At 50.6% G+C, this 25,826-nt stretch overlaps 1 protein-coding gene and 1 pseudogene across 11 annotated transcripts in view; one reads left to right on the top strand and one right to left on the bottom strand.

Annotated features, from left to right (window-relative positions):
- Positions 1 to 4,465: 4,465 nt before the first annotated feature.
- TMEM164 (transmembrane protein 164) overlaps positions 4,466 to 25,826 on the bottom strand; it is a 200,047-nt gene continuing 178,686 nt past the window's right edge. For 9 of the 11 annotated variants that reach the window (XM_038588068.1, XM_038588061.1, XM_038588066.1 and 6 more), the window contains 2 exons: positions 10,586 to 10,686; positions 4,466 to 8,888 (listed from right to left, as the gene is read on the bottom strand). In XM_038588068.1, the coding sequence (XP_038443996.1) occupies positions 8,682 to 8,888; positions 10,586 to 10,686 (308 nt within the window). In that variant the 3' untranslated portion in view covers positions 4,466 to 8,681. Of the gene's footprint in view, positions 8,889 to 10,585; positions 10,687 to 25,826 lie in introns of those variants that run through there. The other 2 variants (XM_038588064.1, XM_038588065.1) reach the window with 2 other exon arrangements.
- LOC102155372 lies at positions 13,086 to 24,346 on the top strand (annotated as a pseudogene).

The raw sequence follows: 25,826 nt of genomic DNA, 5'->3' as shown, positions 1-25,826 counted from the left end.
TGCTGCCTACCTCTCCTGAGGGTGAGGAAATCATGGTCTTCCTCTGAGGGGGCCAGACACCTGCTCATGTCAATCCACAGAGTTTAGGGCAAGGTTGGGCTCCTTCCCCCCAAACGCCTCCTAGCTCAGCTCCCTTCTGGCAACACTAGCCCTGGGAATTCCCAACAGAAGCAGTCTGAGCTGTCTGGCCAGGCTGTGGTTGGGAAATAAAGAAACCAGAGGGATGGCTAGCTTGTCTTGTCTGGCTCCCTCCCCAATCTCTCTCTCTCTCTCTCTCTCTCTCTCTCTCTCTCTCTCTCTCTCTCTCTCTCTCTCTCTCTGGCTTCTTCCATCTCTTCCTCCCTGGTGGGTGGCAGGGTGGGTTTCCTAATGCAGGTGCACCCTGCCGTCTTGCCTTCCTATCCCACAAACCCTCTGCTCCAAGACGTAGCCCAGCAAAGTGAGCCCCCCTCTGGTCAGGAAGCAGAGTGCTTGCCCAGCTGGCATGGATGGTGGCAGGCAAGAAAGGGAAGGTGGAGTGCTGGAAGGAGACCACAGGCTGAAATTTGTAAGTTTTTCCAAAGGGGGACTGCTCTATACGGGGGCGGGGGGGGGTGCTGTGTGACTCTCAGCAAGGAAGAGGAATCAAAGGTAACAACTCCAGCATCTCAGCTACTCTAAGGCACCTCAGACTGTACGATGTTTGGTGTATGTGCCTCTGGAAAAAGAAAGCTAAGCTCTCATTGAACTATGGTGCACCACTGATTGTAAGATGTAGCCCAGATTTAGAGATGTTAAAACGCAAAAAAAAAAAAAAAAAAAAAAGAGGGGGAAGAGATTTTAGAGTCAATGAAATACAGAAAAATTCTTTAGATCCGAGGCATCACCTCTGTTATACACCCCAGAGACCTCAACCACACAGAGCGCATGAAGGCACAGTGGGGAAGTATATTCAAAACCCCAGTAGACTCCGTGCTCTGAGAACAGGCACAGTGACTGCACTGTCTGGAAATGGGGCCCCCTGACATCGACAGGACTTTATAAAGCCATTTGTTTCACTATCTCGCAGCTGCCTTGGAGTTCGGAAAGGTATGATTTGGGGAAAGACACCCGGGGCCTCCAAGGGGATAGAGAATCACTGAGTGCCACCTGCGATGCTTTCTCAACTATTACAGGACAATGGCAATCTAGGGTGAGTGGAGATGGGGCTGGTGAGCATGGAAGCAAGTGGCTTTTGAACATCTTTCCTGCTGAAATCATTTACAGAACCTCAAGGTACAAAACAGAATCAAATTGGGAGTTGTTCCGGGTGCAGCAAGGGGGAAAGGTGCAAACCTTACCCACTCTGCCCTCACCCACCCCTCACCCCCAAGGTGGCTTCTCCAGACTCCCCAAGGCTCTGAGGACAATCTCCAAATTTCTGGAGTGAGGGAGCTGCCTTTGTCTCTCTCGGTAAGGTTCTTTTTCTGAAGTTAGATTTCAGTATTTTTCTTCAGGCTTTTTTTTTTTAATCTCATTTTTTAAAAAAAAGGCATGAGATGACTCACAACCTGGAAGCCTCAAGTGAAAACAAAACAAAAGTTTGCTTTGAATCATGAGCTGGGGTGAGGCCTGGACAATGAGATTTTTGTGAAAGCACCCCAGATGATTCTAACATGCAGGGAGACCTACATGCTCTTGTCTTGGTGGTTATCTTGCTAGCTCCATCATTCTCGAAATCAGACGGTGTTCTGGAGTACATGGGAAGGCCCCTCCATTCCCAGGGTGGGCAGGAGACCGGAGAGCCTGAGGGCTTCTTCTAAAAATTGCCTAGTAAAGGGTCTTGTGGCTCCTGGAAAGGAGGGAACAGCTGAAGGGACAGCCAGAGTGGGCAGCACCCCCGGGGCACCCCTGGAACATGAGAAGGGCAGGGGAAGGGCAGGGGAGATCAGAGAGACCCAGTGGCTGGAGCAGAGGGGCGGCTGGGGAGGTGTCTTTGTAAAGAACAGCCCTGCAGCTCAGGCCATTGGCTCTATCACCTATGGGAGCTGTGTCAAGGAAGCTTCTGAACTCCTTGTCAAGACCCGCCTCACTGTGAGACTCCTCTGGGCTACTGGCTGGCTGAGATGCAGGAGGAGCCACACGGGAGTTGGGAAGTTGGGAAGTGGGCTGCAGAGGCCCAAGGCCTTTGGGTCACCCGTGAGCAATAGGAGCGGCCTTCCCTACCATCTTCCCCTGGCAGACGCTTAACCTCTTTGCCAGGCAGTTCAGACACCACAGATGTGCAATCGAGATGCCAGGCAAACGCCAACTGAGAGAGAGATGGGTGGGGACAGCTAGTAACAGAGAGTCCTTGACTTTGGACGAGGCCAGCCTTGCCCGTTGCCAAGGTTAGCAAACCACATACCCTATGAGTAAGCCACTGCGTTTGTCAGACTGATTGTGTGCATCTCTACCCCTCTACTGGCCTTGGCAAACCAGGACAAGGAGAAAACTCACCAGGGGGCAGGAGGAGCACATAGTAAACCTAGCCCCCCAAGCCACTCCCTCCCGCACAAAGGGGTAAGTGACATGTTCTGTGGGCTGGTGGGCTCTAGTCATGCCAACACTAACTCTGTGAACCCCAGGGAATGGAGGAATGACCCTGGTGGGGACTCAATGGCTACAAAGGACACAGAAAAGTTGTTGGGTGACTTGGCCACCCTCCACACAGAGGTCCCAGGAAGGCCCGGCGCTGAGGGCCCCAGGCTGGAGCATGAGGTGCCTAGACAAAAGCACAAAGCTCCACACGGGAGAGCCCATGGGATGGGTGACAGCTTATGTGGCAAGATTTCTCCTGGGTCGGGGGGCAGGCGATGGTGGTACTTCCCACCATTTTGCAGCACTCTGGGATAAGATGGGTGTTCTCTGAGCAACTTCTATGGAAAAGGTCCTATGCCAGTGGTAGAAGGAATGGGAGCCAACCCTGCCCTCCAGGAGCTCAGTGTGCAGTGGGAGAGATGGCCAAAATGCACTGCTTCATAGGGGCTGATGGTGCAGGGGAGCACCTGATGCTTGCAGAAGCTAAGCCAAGAGGTACCTAACTCAGAGCGGGGGCTCAGGGAAGCCTGGCCCAGGAGCTGACACTTGAGCTCAAGCCTTTGGACAAGAAGGGAGACCAGGGAGCAGAGAAACCCACGCCAAGGAAAAAGGCAAAGAAGAAGATTGTGTGCAGCAGGAAAAGTGGATTACAGGACGTCTGGAGCAAAGGGTCTGTTCTTGTGTGTGGTCCTGATCGGAGAGGGTGGGGGGCGGGTGTGGGGGTGATGAGATGAAGCAGAAGATGTTTACAGGACCCAGGGAAGCCATGCAGTCAGATGTGCATTTGTTGCCCACAGTAGAGGGAACAAGATAGCGGGGATAGTAGGGAAAAGAGATAGTGGGTAGGGGTGGATGTGCTGGCCCAGGGCAAAGATGGACATGGCCTGGGTCACTGCTGTTCAGCTCCTTCTGAAAAGGGAGATGCATAGAAAGGCCTCATGACCCATTTTTCTGTCCTGCCGCCTTCAGGATCTAACAACACTGGCCTCACATCCTAGCATCCACTTTAGCTCAGAGCCTGCCTTCTCAGTGTCTGCGTGTCCAGGGGGACAGCAGTGCTGGTCAGCTCAGTGTATTTCGGCAGGGATGGCAGGAGGCAACGTGGGTGGAGAACTGAGGGAAGTGGCCTGCCCCAGCTAGTGGTTCTGTGGTCCCGGATTGCAGGACCCTGGCTCCTTTATAGCCTGGGTGCCCAACTACCAGCCAACGAGGAGATCCCGTTGCACCGAGGGCGCCACGTAGGCTAACCATGTCTCTTCGAGAAGCAGCAGCACCGGTGAGACACGAGGTAGGGCCTCAGCGTGATATGAAGGCAGCTAGGCTGATCTCCGTTACTGTGGGCTGCTCAGCGGGTGGCTTTGGAAAGACAGGGCCAGTGTCGGGTCTCGTTCACCTCCCCGTGGGATAGTGTGGCCATGCTGCACAGTTCTGGTCCGGAGCCACCTTCTAGGGGACCTGGGGTGCCTGGCCCTAAACACGTTTGGTTTCCAAGTCACCTTCTCTACGCATAGTCCTCCAGCCCAGCGCAGAAAGGGGGCTCGGCAAAGCCAGCGGATATCCCCAGAACACAGTCCCCACTGAGAGCCAAAGGCCTCCTGCCTCCCAGGGGCAGCCCTGCTGGAAGCAGGCAGCATGCGTGGAAATCGGGGCCCCGTGTCTGGCCGTACGGCTCTCGGGGCAGGGCTCTGCAGGGCGCCAGCTGCCCTTTGGTGGCTGTCCACAGTGTGTGGGACGAATGGCCCCTTATGTCTACGTTTCAAAGCAGAGGGACTTTTAAGAGGGTTCTAGGAAGGAAGGCCAAGACTCCTGGGTTCTCATAAATCTTTTAATAAGAGTAAATGAAGAAAACATTGTAACAGTAAGTCCCATGGGGAAGAATTCTTTATCATTCAAGGATCTTCAACAACAGAAACACCGAAGACTAAAATTCAGGATGCTAAGTACACGAATGAATGACCATTTATTTCCAGAGGTGACTGTAGAAACCATTTCGGTACAATCAAAAGGTTTTACAAAACAGAGAAAACGCTTTATAAAATGCCCCGGGGCGGAGCGGGGGAATGAGCAAACTGGTGGGGGGTGGGGTGGGCATGGAGCACCCGAGAACCAGCTTGGCAAAATCCTGCCCCTGCCCCTGTCTGGGGGGCTTACAAAGGCTGGTTCAAAGGGGGCCCCTGGGAGGGGTGTGCCGAGTGCACAGGAACCCACCTGGGAATGGGGAGGGATTGAGGAGCAGGGCGGAGGCGTTTGCTGATTTCCTGGCAATATAAGACTACCTTGTTCTCTCTACCACAATAACACCGATATAAATGGAGAAGTCTTTATAGTACAAAACTCACACTGGAAGAAAGCAAATTTCCAAAACAACAGCTTTTACTTGAAACAACTTTTGCTGTGTTTTGTTTCGTGCCATGGGTAGCAAACCAGTGTACAAAAAAATGTCACAGACGAGAGCAACAAGAAGTGACTAGGTTTTCCTGAGCACAAACTGGCTCACTCTATATACAGAAAAAGAAGGCTCACTCCCTCTCACCGACTCTACCCCCTCCAAGAGGGCAGGGCAGGGCAAGGCAGGGGGTGCAGTGGGAGGACCCCTCCCTGGGCTGGGGGCCTGTAGGACACCCTCTCTAAGCCGGCTCCTGGTCTACCAAAACCAGCACCAGCATCTTGCCCTGTGCTGTCATGCACAGTCCTCTTCTACCCCATCCCCCCTTCAGTTTCCCAGAGGACAGATGACTCTGGATCGAAAGGTCTACAAATCCAGGGAAGTCCTTCTGGCTGAGGTAGGGAGACAAAGGGCTTTCCATTACACTTGAGCCACCTAGCTCAGCCCCGGCGCCCCACTCAGCCCCAACACCAGTGCATGGAGACAGGGTGACAACTTGCTGTCGCCAGGGAGCTGTGCCCATTCCACAGAACACTGAATTAGCCAGAAGCACAGAGTTAAACCCTGACAGAGGCTGTGGAAAAGGGTCGGATCTACTAGCTAGCCTGGAGGTAGCAGATGGTGACAAAGTACACTGCCCCACTTAAGCCAACCACCCTGCCAGTGGACAGAGGAATGCGTCCCTGGGCCTCTGAAAAGAAGATGGGCCCGACCATCTTTGGTGTACGGAACCAAATACTGGGAAGATGGAAGGGGCTGTGAGTAAGTGTGAACATCTCTGCTCTTTTGAGCAGCTACCACAAGCTGGCTAGCTAAGCGGACTGTTCTCATGGGCCCAGATGGGTGGCCCAGGCTACCCAGGGGCTAGAGAAGCACTCCTTTCCCTTTCTGGGGCTGTTTTAAAAGAAAATGTCCACTTCTATGATTGCTCTCAGACACACAGGCTGGTAGACGGCATACGGAAAGTTTGGCCAGGGTGGCTGGAGAACCTCCTTGGTACCACCAGGAAAGCCCTAGGCAGGAGCTGGAAAGCCTGGGCCCACTGGCATGGGAGTCAGCCTCCAAGGCAGGCTGCCCGAGGTGGGCTCAGGTTCTCTCTCTCCATGGGGCTGGGCCCAAGGTAACAGGTACAGATCACTTCGGGTGCTTGCTGCACCCCAGCACCTCAAACGCAAGCCACGAGCCCCTGTGCAGCCTGTGGACTGGGATCTCTCTCTTTTCCCTCTGCCTACCATGTTTTCGAGCCCACCTGGGCCCTGGGAGCCCTGCAGCTCACCTCCACCTCGCCCTTCCCCCAACCCTGACAGGTGTAGCTGTGTCCAGCCTGGCTGAGCCAGGCATGTGGCTTTCATGTTCATCTTTCCTTCCAAGTGGAAGCAAGGTATCAGCCAGAACGGGGCACTGTGCCATGGCCAAGGCAAAGGCGAGTGGTCTAGAGGCACGCCGCTGCAGGAAAGCCCAGGCTGACTAACAACCTGTGCCATGCCACAGAGACAGGGAGAGTGCGCGGTGTCACTATGCCATGGGTGGCATTCCGAAGCTGAGCACCTACCACACCTGGGCTGCTGGTCCCCAGCTGAGAAACCGTCTATCTGCCTACAGAAGACTCTGTGTTCCACAAGGGGACAGGACATGCCTCCAGAGGCTCTTCCCGTGACCTCCTTCCAACCTCTCATTTGTTAAAGAGCCAAGGGGCACTGAGGCCAGGCACATTTTCCCAACAGCCATCCCTACACGTGGAAGCCTGATGGTGGGCAGGGCAGATCCAGTTGCTCATGAGGGGTCCCTTCTGGAGGACAACCTGTGAATGGCATGAAGACAAACTTGGCCAAGCCCTCGAGGATGGCAGAAAATGAAGGTTATGCATCACGAGGAGCCCAAGGAGAGTACAGAAGAGTATTTGGTGTTCTCCCTCCAGCATCCCCTTCCCCCATGAGTCCTGGGAACTGATCATTTCTATGTTCTATGTTCGCAGGCCTCTATAAGAAGGCAGTCCCTCCCACGGCTACTTCCCAGGCCTCACCTTGCTCCAAGAGACTCTCCTGCACTCTGCTGCTTTCTATAGGTCCGTCTACTCAAATCACAACCACTGAGTCACTGAAGCTCAATCTAAGTCTATTGTAATACAGTAATATCTGGAATATGGCACCTGGCCCAGGGTGGCCAGGTTGCCTAGAGTGGGAGAGGGGAGGGGGGCCATCAGAGGAAGTCACTGAGCCATTTTTTCTGTTCTTAGGCAAACCAATTCTTAGAGCCCACAAGGAGTCAGTAAATGCCCAGCTGTTTCCCTCCTTGAACTCCATGCATGACTGAGCTCAAGTCTTTCAACAAAAGGTCTTCCTTTTGAAGCATTTGAACCTGCACCCATGGGAGCCTGACTTCTTGGTACCTCCTCTGCAACCCAGACATGGGCTTTGGGGGTGGGCTAGGTGGGGGAGTGTGTGATGCCCCCAATGCGAAACAATTCGGCACTGGATCTGGCTGCGGTGACGACACATGTCCCTAGTTTCGGAAACAAGACCAGCAGGATCTGTATCTTCCCCAATCCAGGATGCTGACATAGCCAGTGAAAGCACAGAACTGATGGATAGGAGCCCCTAGGAAGACAGGCCCAAGGCAAGAATTCTCTGAACTCAAACATCCAAAAGCAAGGGAGCAAACAAATTAAAAAAAAACCAAAAGCAAAAAACCCAACTCCAGCTTATCCTTCCTTGAAGCTGCCTTTTAAAGAGAGAGTGGGGGGTGGGAGGAAAAGAGGGAGGGAAGGGAGAAACATTTATGGGGCACTCAAGATTAAAATGGCATCTATTATCAAACATTCAACTAAAATGGAGCGTATGATTCAAATCACAGTTTTCTCACGTTACCACTTACATTGATTAATTTCTAACGCTCACTTCTGATCAGGATATGGGTCACTTTCAGCTCTCTCAAGCAGAATTTACCCGGGGTCCTGCCTAGTAAGAGTTGACATTTTGAACTTGTTCACTTTGGATCTGCCATTGCAGCAGCTCTCCATCCCCCCCCCCCAATGGAATCTAGCCCTTGGGCCGAGGAGCACCCCCACCTCCCACCGCAGGCAGCATCTTGGAGGGAGTGGCTGGTTGGCTGCTTGCTTGGAGTCATGCAACACCAGTGGGAAGGCTCTGGCAGGTTCTATTTTGGCCAGGAGCTGGGAAATCCCTTGGCTCTCGGCTTGCCGCTGGTATAGAGAAACAAGGCCTCAGTATAGAAACAAGGCCTCGGTCCCATGAGGGTGGGGGAGAGGGGACGGTGCTGGAGACAAAAGGGGACCCCCATATCAGCCTGGAGGTCCCTGGCAGTGGAGAAATGAAACCCAACCCAATCTCACCACTTCAGTGCCAAAAGAGCTACTGCTTGTTGTTCCCTGTCCCCTCAACCAGCTGTTGTGAAAGCACCAACAAGCAGAGTGAAAGCCACTGACTACCATTGCCCATGTTAAGGCCACGAGGAGCCAAGGAGCCGGGAGGAAGAGCCTACGGGGGGGGGGGGGGGGGAGGAAGAGTCCAGCCCTCAGCACAACACCCCAGGCTCCAGGAGAGATGTCCTGGGGTGGGGGGAAGAGCTGGGAAAGAGAGAGCGGTGGAAGAAAGGGACAGAGAGGAAGGAAAAAAGAAATATAACAAACATTCTACTGCCCTCTCCCCATGATTTCATCAAGAATTGGGTGTCCTCCAAGCCAGGTCAGGACTTGCTTCCTCAGGGAGAAAAAAAAAAAAAAAAAAGACAAGCACCTTCAGTCTATTTTCTTGGCTGGAAGCCGGAGCAAATCCAGCAGATATTTACACAAGGGCCCAGCCATGTATGAGAACAGGATGACCAGCTTCCCGTGGGTCATGGTCATGAGAGTCTGGTGTCCCGAGGCCCAGATGCGATACCAGGGGCCGTAGAATGGGTCTGAGATGGCCGGACACAGCATGTTGTTCAAATTCACTTCGGTGACCTGCAGGGACAAGGGAGGTAGAGTGAGCGTTCACCATCCTTTGGCTTTCTCTGGCTTCTGCCAGTTCAGCCATCTCTACCTAATGGGTGGACTAGACAAGGAGGGATTGATAAATCCCCACCTGTTCATGATGGCATTTCTCTGCCCTAGGTTTTTGGGAGTGGGTCAAGGCTAGAGCCCCCGGGAGGTGACGGGAGAGGCCATCCAATGGAAAAGCTGTTGGGTTTAGGTCTAGAGCCTGTGGTCATTCCTAAGCATCTCCTATGTGCCTAGTCCCTGGAGGGGTGTCAGGGGATGACACAAGGGTCAACAGCATGGTTCCTGCCTCCACTTAACTGGAAACCAACCAAGTTGGCATGGGCAACCACACCTGACCTCAAACCAAACGGTGCTCACCAGGTTTCCCTCACCATGAGATCTAAGGAGGGTACAGAACGAGGACCGAGTCCTCAGAGAAGAGTTCACAAAGTCAGTGGCACCCTGGATGGACTCATGAAGGATGGATGGGGGTCATGGTGAGGAATGGAGTAAGCAGAGCCTTCCTTATAGGAGGCGTGGCAAGCGCCAGGCCTACAGGTGGGACTGAGCATGGTATGTATGGTGACATGAGGACACTGACCCCTCTGGGATCAAGCGGTCCCTGTGGAGAGCAGTCAGAGTAAGGTGTGAAAGTCATTTTGTTTCCTTCCTAGAGTCTGGGAGCATTCACCCCATTGGCAAAGAGCTCAAACTCTCCCCCAGGCAAACCAGAGCAGAGCAATACGCCGGGGGTCCAAGCGGGGGGGGGATAAGAAAGTGACTGCTTCTACAAAGGCACTGGTGACGTTGGTCACATGCCTTAATCCTGCGAGGTCCCACGAGGCTCCACATGGCTGATGCTACATTCATGCTGCTCGCGCACAAAACCAGACGTGCCACTCCTGCCCCGAGGACGGCCGCGGCACCTGCCTTCCAAAGCCCTTCAAGCCCATTCACGTTAGAGACAAGTCTTCGCCACCTCTCGGGGAGGCTGGGGGTCTGGTACCATGTCACAGAGGGATGGAGAGCTCTCTGCCCTCGAGCATGAGATGACTCACCCGGAACAGTGGCAGAGCCGGGACTTGAACTTTCGTCTCCTGACCCTCAGCCCCAAGCTCCTCCTCCTTCACCTTGCCACCGAGAGATACCCATGCACTCAGCAGTTTGGGGCTCTGGATAATTCAACTACTGAGTCCAGCCATCATCCATGCTCCAGGCGGGTCTGAACACCCCAGAATGCCACAGGAGTTCCCTGACACGGCACTTCCACTAGCTACACAGCTTCAGGGCCTGGGAGCCAGCCCAGTATGGACCCAAGGTCGGAAGCCTCCTCTCCAGGCCTGGGCCAGGGTCAAGGTCCTGCCTCCCTGTCCCAACAGGGTCCATAGCAAACCACTTTCCAGTTGCTCACCGTTTCGGACCCAGGTGGTCCTGAGTGAAGGGCCTCTTCACCTCCCCAGGGATGAAAGAAACAGCTAGTACTGAAGGCTTCAGAAAACTCTTTGGAGAGGCCTAGGCCATGGATCATAAATCAGCCTCCTAGACACAACAATCTGACATCCTGGCCTTTGGCATCTTGTATTTTCAAAACAAAACAATATACCAGCGCCAACCAGGATTATCAAGATTTATGGAGAACTCCACACACAGGGGATCGAAGGGGATAGAACCAAACTTACCAGGCCCAGGATCTGCAAGACGCTGAAGTGGTAAAAGAACATGAGGCCAGTTGAGAGAAGGGCCCACCGGAAACTGCTGAGAGGCTCTGGGGTGTAAGCACCTGGAGGAAAAGAGGACACGGTGAGACTCATTGCTCCTCTGCCCCGCTAGGGTACAGGCGCTGAGGCCATGGCCACCACCAGCAGACTGCACCCTCCTGCTGCTTAGTGACATCTACTTAGATGACTTAGGCAATTCCAGATAGCCCCCTTGGCAGCCTCTGTCCTGCAACATACTGCTGGGGCCATTACAAAGGCAAGGTTTTTTTTAAGATTTTATTTATTTATTCATGAGAGACAGAGAGAGAGGTAGGTGCCCTGCAGGGAGCACACTGTGGGACTCGATCCCAGGACCCCAGGACCCCAGGATCATGACCTGAGCCAAAGGCAGATGCTCAACCACTGAGCCACCCAGGCGTCCCTGAGGATTTTTTTTTTAACAATAAAAGGAATGCATGCTCGTTAGAGAAAATTTCAAAAATGTCATAGAGGTAGAAAGGACATGGAGAAAATGAAGGAAAACACATCCCCAGCAGTCTACTGCCCACATGCGATGCTGCTAAACTTGTGGGTGTGTATGCTGGGGTTGTTTTCTCTGTGCCTCAGGAGTTGGGTGTTTTTTTTTTCCATCACTAATTGGAGTCTTAACTGTATATGTAATAGCACATCCTTCACTTTCACGGTTGTTTTCATCTTTCCCTCATGTTTCTAAGGAGAGATGTCATTGAGGAAGGACAGCATGGTGCTTAAGAAAGTTTGCTTTCATGCCCCACAGATTTGGGTTCAAATCTAAATTTTTTTTTTTTATTTGTGATAGTCACAGAGAGAGAGAGAGAATGAGGCAGAGACACAGGCAGAGGGAGAAGCAGGCTCCATGCACCGGGAGCCCGACGTGGGATTCGATCCCGGGTCTCCAGGATCGCGCCCTGGGCCAAAGGCAGGCGCCAAACTGCTGCGCCACCCAGGGATCCCTTCAAATCTAAATTGACCACATACTGGCTGTATGGCCCTGGGAAAGTTGTTGAAATTCCCTAAGTCTCAGTTTTCCTGTCTGTAAAATAAGGATAACAATCCTATCTCTTAGAATTGTTACAAGGAATGAAGGGAATAATGTACCAAGCTCTTGGGGTTTAGAATTGGGTACGATGTGAGTGTTTAATGAGTATTAAGATGCTATCATTAGCACATCATTATTATGCTTCGAATAACTAGAGAATGTGCCATATCTAATGGCCATGCCATTTCCCTGACCGTCACACAACTCTCTCCCCCTGGAACAGTGAGAATTGTGTATGTTTCTTCCAGCATCCCTAGGAACTACCCTCCCAGTAGGCTTGGATGCATTCCAGAGCTTACAGAGCAGGGATATGGCTTATAGGATGTTGTGGGGTGTCACTCTGAATGGGGACTTGGGCAGTGGGGTACTCCAGAATGAAATGAAGCTGCAACCCTCCACCCTAAGGCAAGAGTGGCAACATTATGTCCTGGAGTAGTATTTTTCACAAGTTGGTCTTTCACCGATCCATCCATTCATTCACCAGTTATGAGGCACCTAATATGTTCCATGCCATGTGCCAACCTTTAGGGATAGGAAGATGAAGAAGACGGGCTCCCTACAGTCCCAGACTCATAGTCTGCCAGGGTGGGGGGAGGCAGACACACCAATCAACAATTAGAAAGCAGTATGGTGGCATGACACCTGTGATCTGTGCCACATTATCCTGGGAGGACAGGAGTGAGCTGAGGGATTGGGGAGGAGGCATAGGAACAAGGCCTACTTCTCCATAGAGGGGGCACAGAGCAGTCCTGAAGGTCAAATGGGACTTAACCAGGGCCCAGGCACCCAGAGCCAGCAGTTCGCACAAAGGCAGATATGCAGACATGAGCTCCTGGGTGAAAGGCAATTCAGAAAACTATGGGTAAGAGTTGGGGCTGCAGTGGAGAATGTGGTAGGGTGGTAAGCAGGAGTAAGACTCAGACTTCAGCTGAGGGCTGGTCTGAGACCTTAGAAGCCATGCTGAGGGGCCTATGGGCTCCATCCCATACCTGCAGGGTCATGAGCCCTTATGCCCCAAGTTTCAGGTAGGCAGTTGGCAGCAGGAGAATGGCCAGAGACTAAAAGTCATTAAGGATGCTGGAGACTGGCCAACTAGAAAGCCCATGCCCCATCTGAAGACGGCAACCACCACTCAGCTCCATTCAACCACTGCCCTGCCGGGACGGGTTCCCAGAGTTGCCAGTTTTTTTTTTTTCTTCAGTTTTGCAAGAGGAGCCAGAAATATGAACTTTTGTGTGGAATTTCCTGATTTTTAAATGTTGGCAAATAATTCCAAGTATTTTAAGAATGCTCAATGGACCCAACAAAACACGGCTTCATGGCTGGATTTCAGCCCGTGGATGGCCAGCTCTGAGATCTGCCATGGAGCCATGGAAAGCAGCAGGAAAGGTCCCAATGGCCAGCATGGGTGGTGGGGGGGAGGACTGGACAGAGACCATCGAGGCACAGGGATGGATAAGGAAGCTGCTGCAGGAACCCAAAGAAGGAAGGGGATGGGTGGCCCTCAAAGGTCATAGTGGTAGGACTGGAGAAAAGTGGAGGAAAATCTCGCCAGATGTGAGGTATGTGGTGAGGACGGACAAATCTTGAGAATCTTCTGGCTCAGGCCTCACTGGGCTGATGGTGCCATTGATCATGATGGGAGAAGAGAAGAGAGACGGGGGCAGAAGGTAGGGAGATAATGAGGCCAATTTCAGACATGTTGAAATAGAGGTGTCTGCAGGGAATGTTCCTGGGAAACACAAGGTGGGTGGCTTGTGAGCATGGGCCCTGGAGCCTAGAGACGCAGCTTTTCAAATTCTGGCTCTTGTCACTTATCTTGTCCAGACCTGGGACAAGCCTCTGTATCTCTGGGACTCAGTTTCACTCATCTATAAAATGGGGTGCTTCTGCCTACTTCACCAGGTTGTTGGGGAGATGAGCTGCCCTGATTTAAGTCACTTCGTAGTGTCATATTGGGAAGTTAACAAGTGGCGATTCTTCTAATTATTATAATGAGTCACACACTCAATGGAGAAGATGGGGCTGAACATCCAGATGGAGGCGTCAGCAGCACCCGATGGCCACTAAAGTCACAGGGGCACATGTAGACTAGAAGAGGAAGGCCGGAGGCAGAAGACCAAGGAACACCATGGGGGTGAGAGTGGGGGGTGTGGAGGGGGAAAAGGAGTGAGGTGGGCGGGGGCTGAAGTCAGGTGGGTCTTCTGGGGCTTGCTGTAGGAACTAGAGCCAAGCTCACAGCACCTTTGAGTCAGAAGGCCCTTGGAGAGTGTCAAACTCATTCCTCCAGTTTAGAGATGGAGACACCAAAGACCAGGAGATGGATCGTGCCACCGCAAAGTCAGAGCAGGGCACTGGGCTCTCAGATGCTGCCAGGCTGCCCACTGCTTAGTGCCCCTATTGCCACTTGTCCAGACTGACACCACAGCATGTTGTACAGTCTCTTTCCTTGTCTGTCTCCCCATCTAGACCAGAGGGCCCCGGGGAGGGGGACCTGGTCGGATTCATTGCTGTGTTTCTAGCATCTAGCACAGCACTTGGTTGGTGAAAACACCTCGAGTTACACACTTAGACTGTGTGTGCACCCCTTCCCATCTGCTGAATGAACGGGAGTTGGGCACCGTGTGGTTCCCTTGGCTGCTGGAGACGCTACAGGGAAGAGGGAACCCAGAGGACCAACAGGTGCACAGGCTCCCACTCCTGCCTCTGGAGTCGGAGCCATCTTCCCCAGGTGTCCTTTCCTCCAGTATCCGCGTGGCTCCCCCTGCTGGCAGCTGGGCAGGTCCCGGGGGCCAGGGGGTGGCTGAGGGAAAGGGACAAGAGGGGGCAGCCAGGAGGTCCCCAGCCTAGAGGCAGCACAGCCACAGACCTGTGGAAAGCCAGGATGGCTGAGGCCACAGACCTCCAGGCAGCCCATCTCCTCACTGCACTACTCACCTGCCCTGCAGTCCCCACCTCCCACTCTGGGGGAGAGGCACATGCAGACACTGCCTGGGGCTGCTGTTCTCACAGGTCCTTGCTCCAACCCCCACTCTGCTACCATCCGCTCTGGTTTGCCCAATCGGCCCCACGCCAGACTGTCAGTGCTATGAACAAGAAGCTGCATCTGAACCCCCCTTCACTTCCAGCACCCTGTACATGGTAGGCATCCCAAAAATCATCAGTGTGTGAGCGAATCAATGGCACAGACCTTCCGGAAGATCATCAGACTATATAAAGCCCTTTGGCTTGGCAAAGGACTTTGAGGACTTCCATCGAATACCATAAGAACCCAACAGACCGCCCTTATTTGCACAAAGATATTTATACCTGGAACAACGTGGGACTCGGAAAGAAACCAAATGGGGGAGGTAAGGTGAACTCTGGCACCTCGATATTGTGTAACCACCATTCAAATGACAACCAAACTATGAGCCTGTGTAGAGAAGTCTCTGGCTAGTAAGGGCAAGTGTTGAAGGTAGAACACCAAACAACATGCCAGGGATGGAAAAACAGAGCCTAACAGCTTAAAATCAAGGGCTTGAGGGCGGACAGCCCCGGGTGTGAATCCCACCTCTGCTACTGCCTATGGGAGTAGCCAAGACAGATCGTGCTGCCCCCTAAGACCCTTTCTGAAGACTGGAGGTAACATCCATCTCTGGGGCCCCCGAGTGGGATGAGAGATACAGAAAAGTAAATAGAGCTGCTCGCCTGGCACACAGCAGGAGGCTGCTATTTTTATCATGGCAAAACCAAGCCATCCAAAATCTCCAAAAAGACTGGGAGAAGCCAGGGAATCTTGCAAAGAGGTGATCTTCCCTCTGAAGGGTAGGGCTGCGGGAGGCCTTGCCTGTGGTTTCCACTGCCTTTTCACTTGTTAGTTCTTTTCATTGTAAAGATAATCAAAGATTTCATTTCTCTGAAAACTTATTAAAAAAAATCCAGAAAGCAAGCATGCACCCTGAGAATAAATGATCCACTCTACATAGATATATGCAAATTGTATGCAAACGCACATCATTCCTTTTTTCCCATATACCTGAATGTGGCCCTTGGGATAATCTGAGTGAAAAAAACAGTTTTTTTCTAAAGGAAAAGAGAAACTTAAGCACTTTTGGAAAAATTAAACACATAAAACTTTTTTTCCCGACTTTAAGAAAGAAATGTGACATTTTCTGCTAGCATTGTGTATCCCAGGAGGATAGAAGCATTTCATCTCTAAAGGTAGGGGGAACCAAGATAATAGCTTTCTCTGAAATCGATTTCTGCCAGAAGGAAGTGTCATGCGTGCTGGAAAAGAAGTCACCCACACCACCAGCAACAGCAGAGACAGATCCCCAGGAGGCCTCCCAAGGGCCCTTTCTCCCGTCCTATAATCTTACCCACAAAGGACTTACACCAAGGAGATGAGGCTGCACAGGGTAGCCTCCCATTCCCCACTCTCTGTCCTGCTCCCTCTGACTCATTCACTTCCACAAGCTATCCATTCAGAGTAAACACTGGGGACCAGACCCCATGCCTGGTGGTGGGGATAAGGAGGCAACAGTCCCGGCCCCTGACAATTGCCCAGCACTTAAGAGCAAATGATGATGGAGTGGGGGAGGGAGGGGCATGGTGCTCTGGTGGCTCAGTTGGTTATGTATCTGACCTTGGTTTCAGCTCAGGTCATGATCTTGGGGTCATGGGATAGAACCCCGTGTCGGGCTCTGTGCTGAACATGGAGCCTGCTTCTCCCTCTCCTTTAGCTCCTCCTCCCCCACTCAGGCTCTCTCCCTCTCTCAGATAAACAAATAAATAAAATCTTTAAATAAAGTGAATTATGAGATGGTGTCATCAGGTTAGCACAGTAAGTAATGGGGACACAGCAGGGACAGCCTAGGTGGGTTTTGAAGAAGCACAAGAAGAAGCTGGGGTCAGGGCCAAGCAGGAGGGAGAGGGTACTCTGGGTGGCGAGGACAGCCCACCAACAGGTGTAGAGGTGTGACATGGCATGCTGTTTGCATGTCAGCTCAAGCAGGTCTGTGTTACTGGAACATAAAGTGGGAGGGGACGTGTGTCAAGAGATGCAGCTGGAGAGACCAGCAAGTGGGGTCAGGTCAGGAGGAACCTCACTGGCCATGGCAGGGAACTTGGCCTTTATGATGCACGTGATGACATGCCACTGAGAGATTTTAAACAGGGGGTTGCTCAGCCTGCTCTGGACATGGGGATGAGAGGCTGGAAGGGGGGTAAGATCAAAGACCAGTTCAGACACAGCCACAGGTCCCAGATGACCTGGCAAGTGGCCAGACACGAGGGAGGCAGCTCCCAAGTTACTGACTTCACTAGCTGATTTAGGAAGTGGAGCACGCTGATGCTGAAGGCCTATGGGACATCCAAGTGGAGAGCTCAGGCGAGAAATGGCCTGCACATACAGCTTTGGGTGTAGAGATTAACAAGAAGAGTCCACGGAATGAGATTAAAGCAGTGATCGTTGCCTGAAGAAAGAAACTCACCCCCACCACCACCCACAAAAAGGATCAAAGACAAGATGAGCCTGCTAGCCACACATGACAACTTATGTATAAAGGAGTTCAAATGAAATACATTTAGTGATCTGGTTCCTCGGCTGCACCAGCCACATTTCCAAGTGCTCTATAACCACATGTGGCTAGTGGCTACCATACAGGGCAGTGCAGGCATAGAACATTCCCACCATCACAGAAAACTCCACTGGGAGCACACTTCTCTATAGAGGGAAAGACCAATACTACTCCTGGCTTCGGCAACATGTTGGTCATGTTCTCTCGGCTCTAACAATTTCAGGAGAAGTAGTGATGCAGGAGAGCTAGGTGCTAAACTCGGAAGAAAAGTTTTTTCAGCTGTCTAAGGCAAGGAAAGGAATTCCAGGAAAGGGGAATAGGATCTGCAAAGTCACAAAGAAATCATTATCCAAATTCCCAATACTTCTATCACTCCTGAATGTTACCTTCACCCTTTTGCTCTTACTCACCCTACCTCTCAGCCCACAAGGAGCCTGCTTCCTCTCTAGCCTTCCAAAGCAGTCTCACTGATTTTTCTCCTTTGGCCCCTCCAAGCAGAGTTAGTGACTTCTTTCTTTGCATTGCAATTCCCAGACTACTGACCCTCCTTTCTCCCTAAAACCCTACCACCACCATCCCATACCACCCACTACTCTTCCCTTGTGTGGTTGTCTACAGACATGGGGTCAGGGCCCTCAACATCCCTTGAGGATATTAGTACCTGGCATGCCACCGCTCTCTCCCAGACCATCCTTGTCCTGTTTCTTGATAATTTCAACATATTCTTAGATGAACCTTCCAGGATTCCTGCCTCTGTTCAATGGCTCCCCCTCCTCAGTGATCTTGCCCTCTAGGGCACCTCAGCCACTGATCCCCTCCCCCCCATGGTCAGGCCTGAGATCTCAGTATTGTGAATATCTGCAATCCCCCATATGTCAAACATTCTCTCTTTCCAGCTTACACTCACACCCTGACCCTGACACTTTGACCCCACCAGAATCTGTGATCCGGAGGTCTCACCATCTTTATGCTATCCCTCATGGCTGCCACTTCCCTCCTTCAGTTCCAGGGCCTGCCCTTCTAAGTATCCCTGGCATACACCTTTGACTCCACAGTGCCTCTCATGATTGGTGCCTCTCATGATTGTACTCATCTTGGGGAACAACAACAACAACAACAACCCAGCCCTGGTTAAATTTCAATCTGCTCGTCTTCCTTGCTTGCACCCACACAGCTGAACATGTCTGGAGAAAAACAACAGTGCTGACAGTTCTCACTTCAAATTCGTGATCACAGACCTCAAGTGCATCCTTCATGTTGCCAGGCAATCACACATTTCCTCTTGTCCATTTACTCTCTCAGGCAACGATTGATATTTTTCCTCTCTTCTCAAACCTCCAATACATCTATCCCAACCTCACTCTCAGAGGATAAATTTGCCTCCTGCTGCACTGAGAAAAAAGAGATCAGGCAAAAATTTTCGATGTTCTCATGATTGCCTGTATGGATCTAACAGTAACTGGCTGCTGTGCTCTGCCTTCACCACCCCCACCCCCACCCACTGCAAGGGATGAACTGCCCTGGAGCTCAGCCAAAGCCAGCCTTCCCATTTATATGCAGATCCCAACCCCTTTCACCTACTGCAAACACCTGACCTCATATCCCTTCAAAATGCCCTGCAAGATTTATTTATGCTTAAATCATCCAATATGGTAGCTACTGGTCACGTGGCTACTGAGGCCTCTAGAGGTGGCTAGTTCGAATTGACAAGAGCTATTTGTGTAAAACACTGCAATTCAAGGGATCTAAAATGTCCTGGTGATCGTTTTAGACTGGTTACATTGGAACTATAATATTTTGGATATACTGGGTTAAATAAGATAGAAGATACTGTATTAAAGTTAATTTCACCAGTTTCTTTTACCTTTTATGAATGTGGCTACTAGAAAGTTAGAAATCATATAAACAGCTCACAAATTTTTTTTGACAATACTTGTCCATACTCCCTGGCCACAATTCCTCTCTTCCCATTCTCTCTTAACCTGCTCTAAAATTCAGCCTCCACTCCTACCCCACCCCATTCTCGCCCTACTCACTCCACCAAAAACAGCTCCCTGCAAGGTCACAAATTACCTTTCCACTGCTGAGTCCAATGGTCAATTCTCAGGCTTCATCCTAGGTGTACCCTTTCCTTCTGGAAACATTTTTCACCCAACTTCTGGATACCGCTCTTTGTTCTCCTGTTCCTCAGCCTACTTCTTCTCCATCTCCTCTAGCACCTCCTCCCCCTCTCCCTGACCTCTAAAACTGGTGAAGGGTCAGAGATGCAGAACTCAGAGATTTTCTCTTCTCTATATACTTTCATTCCCTAGGCAGTTTCGACCAATCTCATGGCTTTATTAGGATCTATGTCTCGATAACTCCAACATGCATATCTCAGCCTCCATCTCCAGGCTCACACAGCTCATAGCCTGCTAAATATCTGCACTGGAATACCCAAATGGGCATTTCACTTTCTTTTTTTAAGATTTTATTTATTTAGGGATCCCTGGGTGGCGCAGCGGTTTGGCGCCTGCCTTTGGCCCAGGGCGTGATCCTGAAGACCCGGGATCGAATCCCACGTCGGGCTCCCGGTGCATGGAGCCTGCTTCTCCCTCTGCCTGTGTCTCTGCCTCTCTCTCTCTCTCTCTCTCTGTGACTATTATAAATAAATAAAAAAAATTTAAAAAAAAGATTTTATTTATTTATTTGAGAGAGATCACAAGTAGGGGTAAGGGGTGGAGGGAGAGGCAGACTCTCTGCTGAGCAGGGAGCCTGATGTGGGGCTTGATTCCCAGGACCCTGGGATCATGACCTGAGCTGAAGGCAGACATATAACTGACTGAGCCACCCAGGCACCTGGCATCTCACTTTCATAAATCCAGCTTCTGACCTTAGTTCCTATGGTAGATCATTACAGATTGATCTCAAGCGAGTAGATCACTGGCTCCCAATATCCACATCTCTCCCACCCTGATTAGGCCACATGGCCCACCTGGCTCAGCCATGCATCTTGTTTTGACCAACAGGATATCATCAAAATAGATGCCATCAGAGGCTTGATAAGCATCTGTGCACTGGAGCATGCCCTCTTGGAATGCTGCCTTGAGACCCTTCATGCCATGAAAGGCCATGCTGATAGAGAGGCCCAGCCATCTCAACTGCTCCAGGTGAACCCAGGAAAGACCAGTAGAATATCTTAGTCAGCTTGGGCTACCATAACAAAATACCGTAACTGGGTGGCTTAAACAACAGACATTTATTTTTTCACAGTTCTGAAAGCTGTAAAGTCTAAGATCAAAAGGCACTGGCAGACTGGTGTCTGGGGAGAGCCCACTTCCTTTTTCACAGACAGCCACTTTTTTGTTGTATCCTCACAAGGAAGGACGGGCTAGGGAGCTCTCTGGCCTCTTCTTCTTAGAGCACCAATGCCATGCCTGAGGACCCCACCATCATGACCTAACTGAACGCTAACTACCTCACAAAGGCTCTACCTCCAAACACAATCACAATAGGAGTTAGGATTTCAACATATGAACTTAGACCTTATGAGGGCAGGGCACAAACATTCAGTCCATAACAAAGGAAGACTTAGTCCACCCATACACTTGTGAAAAACAGTAAGTCATTTGGTTTTGGGGAGTACCTCTTAATCCCTTTCACCAATTTTGCCCATCGCCCCAAGTCCTCTCCTCCCTGGCAACCAGTTTGTTCTCTGTTTCTGCTTGTTCATCTGTTTTGTTTTTTAGACTCTACATATAAACAGAATCAAAGGGTATTTGTCTTTTTTTTTTTTTTACTTATTTCACCTAGCAAAATACCCTCTAGGTCCATCTGTGTTGTCACAAATGGCAAGGTCTCCTTTTTATGGCTGAGTAATATTCCATCGCGTGTGTGCATGCGTGTGTATCATGTCTTCTTTATCCATTCATCTACACTGATTGACACTCGGCTTGCTTCCACACCTTAGCACCAGTCTGCATTCCCACCAAGTCTCCAAGGCTCCCGTTTTCTCCACATCCTCACCCAACACTTGCTGTTTCTTGTCTTTTTGATACTAACCATTCTGACAGGTGTGAGGTGATATGGCACTGTGGTTGGAATTTGCATTTCCCTGATGATGAGTGCTATTTGAGCACCTTTTCATGTGTCTGTTGGACATCTGGATGTCTTCTTGGGAAAAAACATCTATTTGGGTCTTCTGCCCATTTTTAATTGGATTACTTGGTCTTTTGGTGTTTGGCTGTGTAAGCTCTTTATACATTTTGGAAACTGACCCTTTATCAGATACATCATTTGCAGATATTTCCTCCCATTCAGTAGGCTGCCTTTTTGTCTTGTTGATGGTTGCCTTCAGGGTGCAGGAACTCTGTAGTTTGGTGTAGTCCAGTAATGCCATTGCTTTAAGCCACTATGTTTTGGGATGTTTGCTACTTCTACCCCCTACCCACTCACCCCCCAAATAAAAGCAATAAACAAGTACAAATCCCTCCTCCTAGTCTTCCTGATCTCAGTTAGTGGTCTTCCATCTAAGTCACTCAGGTCATAAACCTTCAAAAGTCATCCTTGACCCCTCCTTCTCTCACACCCTACATCTGATCCATCAGCAAATCCGGTTGGCTGTACCTTCAGCATGTATCCAGAACCCGACAATTCTTCTCTGGCTCTCCTGTCAATACCCCAACCACTAGCATCTCCTGCCTCAGTTATTACAGACATCACTTACAGATTTCCCTGCTTCTGTCCCTGTCCCCTGTGGTCTAATTTCAGCATACCAACTGGGTGGCCCCTTTAAAAATTTATTTGGATCATGTGAGTCCACAGCTCAAAGCCCTCCAATGACTTCCCATCTCCCTAAGAATAAAATGCCAAGTCCTTACTACAGTCTGTGAGGCCTTATATAATCTGCCCCCTCAACTATAGCATCTCTCTGACCTCATCTACAACTTAACCCCTTCCTTCCCATGGCTCTAGACACACTGACCTACTTGCTGTTCCTGGAATATTCTAGAAATGGTCCTGTGTCTAGGACCTGTATACTTGTTTGCTCTTCTTGGCATATTCCTCCTCCAGGTATCCAACGGCTCAGCCTCCTGCCTCCAAGCCTTTGCTCAGATGTCACATTCTCAGTGAGATCTTGCCTTCAAATGAGGCTCTGCAGCCTCTCCAACCATTCAGCATCCCTGTACCCCTGATTCTGCTTTACCTCTTCCTCTATGGCACTTAATATTATCTAACTTACTGTACACTTCACTTATTTCTTTACTGTTTCCTTCCACAAGAATGTCAACTCCATGAAAGCAAGGATATGTATCTATTTTGCTCACTGCTTTATCCTCAGCAAGTGCCTGACACAAAGTAGGGGTTTGATACATATCTGTAGAAGGAATGAAGTGAGCAGCCCAGTATGTTAGAGAACTTTCTACAGTTCAGTATCATTTGACTATCATGTAGGAGAGAGGGATAAACAAGAGATGGAAGCCAGCTCACGATGAGTGCTGTTTGCCACATTAGGTATTTTGGACTTCACAAATCATCTTGAGATCTCAGTAAAAAGTAGGTTCCAGTGCAGTACGTCTGGGGGTGGGGACATAGAGTCTGCATTTCTAAGTGGCTCCCAGGTACTGCTGGCCCGCAGACCATATTTTGAAGCAAGGGGTAGAGCTCACAGTCTGGCTGTGGACAGAAGTAGAGCGAGGCTAGAGGCAGGGACACCAGTGTTGAGGCTGCTGTGGAAGAACAAGTCAGGGATGATCCAATCTAAACTAAAGCAGGAGGGATGGGAATGAATTTGAGACATGATCAGGAGATTGAATTGACAGCAGTTGGTCACCAATGGGATATGGAAGAGAAGGGGTGTGAAGGGCCAATGATTATCTGCAGATTTTTGGCCAGGGTAATAAGTGGATGGTGGTACCACTTGATGGGATGGGGAACATGAAAGCAGGTCTGGGTTTGGGAACAGGGAAGAAAATGATTAGTTTAGTTCCCAATAATGATGCCATCCTATCTTTGTGCCCTCTACATAAGACACCTCCATTTTGAGCTTCAGCAAGCCTTTGCTACCCAGAAGATAAGGCCCTAAGGTCATCCTAAAATGACCACAGATGTGTGATTTCCCATTCTTGCCACTGAGCACAGGCTCAAGTCAGGCTTCCCTTCATCTAGGCATTTGACCAAATGAACTGTACCTTCTAATCTGTTGAAATGTATAAGAGACTGTCCTGGGGTATATGCCCATGTGGAAGGTCCATCTGGTTGACCTCCTATCCCGATGGGCTAGAAAGCCCATTCAGGCCAGGCTTTACCTTCAAAGTGCCTAAGTGGGGGATCCCTGGATGGCTCAGCGGTTTAGCGCCTGCGTTTGGCCCAGGGCGTGGTCCTGGAGTCCCAGGATCAAGTCCCACATCGGGCTCCCTGCATGGAGCCTGCTTCTCCCTCTGCCTGTGTCTCTGCCTCTCTCTCTCTCTGTGTGTCTCTGCCTCTGTGTGTGTGTGTGTCTCATGAATAAATAAAAATAAAATCTTTTTAAAAAAGTGCCGGTGTTCGGCGACCCACGCGTGGACCCTGGCGCGGTGTGCCCGTGGCCGCTGGAGGTAGCGATCCGCGGGCGGGCGACGTCGAGGAGGATCCCTCACAGCTTATCTTTCCCAAAGAGTTTGAAACAGCGGAGACATTACTAAATTCAGTTCATATGCTTCTGGAGCATCGAAAGCAACAGAATGAGAGTGCAGAAGATGAACAGAAACGTTCTGAGGTCTTCATGAAAACTTTAAATTATACAGCCCGTTTCAGCCGTTTCAAAAACAGAGACCATTGCCAGTGTCTGTAGCTTGTTGCTCCAGAAGAAACTTCATAAGTTTGAGTTGGCCTGTTTGGCCAGCCTTTGCCCAGAGACTGCTGAGGAGTCAAAGGCACTGATACCAAGCCTGGAGGGGCGGTTTGAAGATGAGGAGCTACAGCAGATTCTTGATGATATCCAGACCAAGCGCAGCTTTCAATATTAGTCTCCAAATATCTCTCCACTGCTGAGGGAACTGTGTCCCAAGCCCATCACCACGGACCAGGTGTCTGGAGCTGACTTACACGGAAATACTATTGCAGAAGACAGTTGGGCTTCCTTTGGCTAGAACAACTCAGCTTGGTCTCAGTTTAGGTTGTTATTTTAGACTTAACTCCTAGGTAACCTGGCCTTCCCTCTGGGAGGGGGAGGGGTGAGGTGGGGTGATGCGCACTTAAGCTACACTAGTGACTACCTTCTACCACAGTTTTGGCACCTATGTTATTTTTAAATTGTTTTTGTTTAAAAAAAATAAAAAGTAAAAAAGTGCCTAAGTGGGGGCTGACTGGCTAAGGTAACTTGAAGACCCACCTTCACCTCTGAGAATACCAGCCAGCCCTCTGCCAACAGCACACAGAGTGAGGGCCCTAAGCTGGCAAAGAAGCCACCAGGTAGGCCTGGCCTAGCAGATTCAGCACTGGAGTCCTGAGAGCCAGATCCCAGCTTCCACCCTCATCCATATAGGTGGATCGAAACCCCTCTCAGCAGCACTGTCCAGCCTGCAGGGAAATTTCAGGCCCTCTCTACCTTGCAGGAGCATTGTAGGAATAGAAAAGCCAAAGGAATATGGCAATACTCTACAGAAAAGCAGTATTTAAACAAAACACGCCACGGTGCCTCGCACAACCTATGTAGTTACTTGTCAGCCAGGTCTCTCGTGAGCTTTCAGGAAGTGGGGGGTAACTCTTAGATCATTTGAGCCAAGGAGGCCTAACCTTCAGCCTCTATCAGAATTCCTTAGGGGAGTGGTACTCAGATTTCAGCTGGCATCAGAACCCCTGGGAGGCCTTGTTACAAGGGAGCTTCCTGGGCCCCACCCCAGAGTTTCTGATTCAGTAGGTCTAGGGTGGGACCTAGAGTCAGTAGCCTGAGAATTTGTAATTCTAACAAGTTCCCCAGCTAGGCAGCGGTTGCTGCTGCTGGTCCTGGGACCACCCTTCAAGAGCCGCTGTCCTCAAGAATTTGTAGAAAATGCAGATTCCTGGGTCCCGCCCCAGCAACCTGAATCCAGGACAGAGGCCCCAATCTGGTCCCATGTGAGAAACACTGCTTTCTGGAAGCGGCTACAATTACAGAGGGAAGTACTTGACTTAATCATCTGCTCCTACGAAGCACTCCTGAGCTCCAATTCCTTCCTCTTCTATGGGGAAAATCCCACAGCCATCAGACATTCTCCAATCCACCCCCCTGCATAAACCTTAGCCCCTGGCCAATTTTTCAAATTCCCCAGCTCTTCCCTCACCCCATGAACCCTGCAGGAGCCTTTGGAATCTGCCGGAGCCCCTGAGCCTTTCCCCCTGCCATCACCTGGCCAACAAAGTGGAAGTGGGAAGCCAGAGAAAGAGAACTTTCCTGGCATCCTAAGGCCAGTTAGACAAGAGGGAGGATGAGCTAATGGGAAGGGGGGGGTGATGGAGGAGAAACAGGCAGAATGAGGTCAGTATGACCTTGGGGCCAGTTTGCAAGTCACTGGCCATAGTACTCTTGCTTTAACTATTGAAGAAATTAGCACACCGGCTGTATCCCAGCCCTCATCCTCCAGGG

This window comes from Canis lupus, chromosome X (assembly GCF_011100685.1).
Source record: "Canis lupus familiaris isolate Mischka breed German Shepherd chromosome X, alternate assembly UU_Cfam_GSD_1.0, whole genome shotgun sequence".
Taxonomy (NCBI): Eukaryota; Metazoa; Chordata; class Mammalia; order Carnivora; family Canidae; genus Canis; species Canis lupus.
This window is presented reverse-complemented; position numbering and strand designations above follow the sequence as displayed.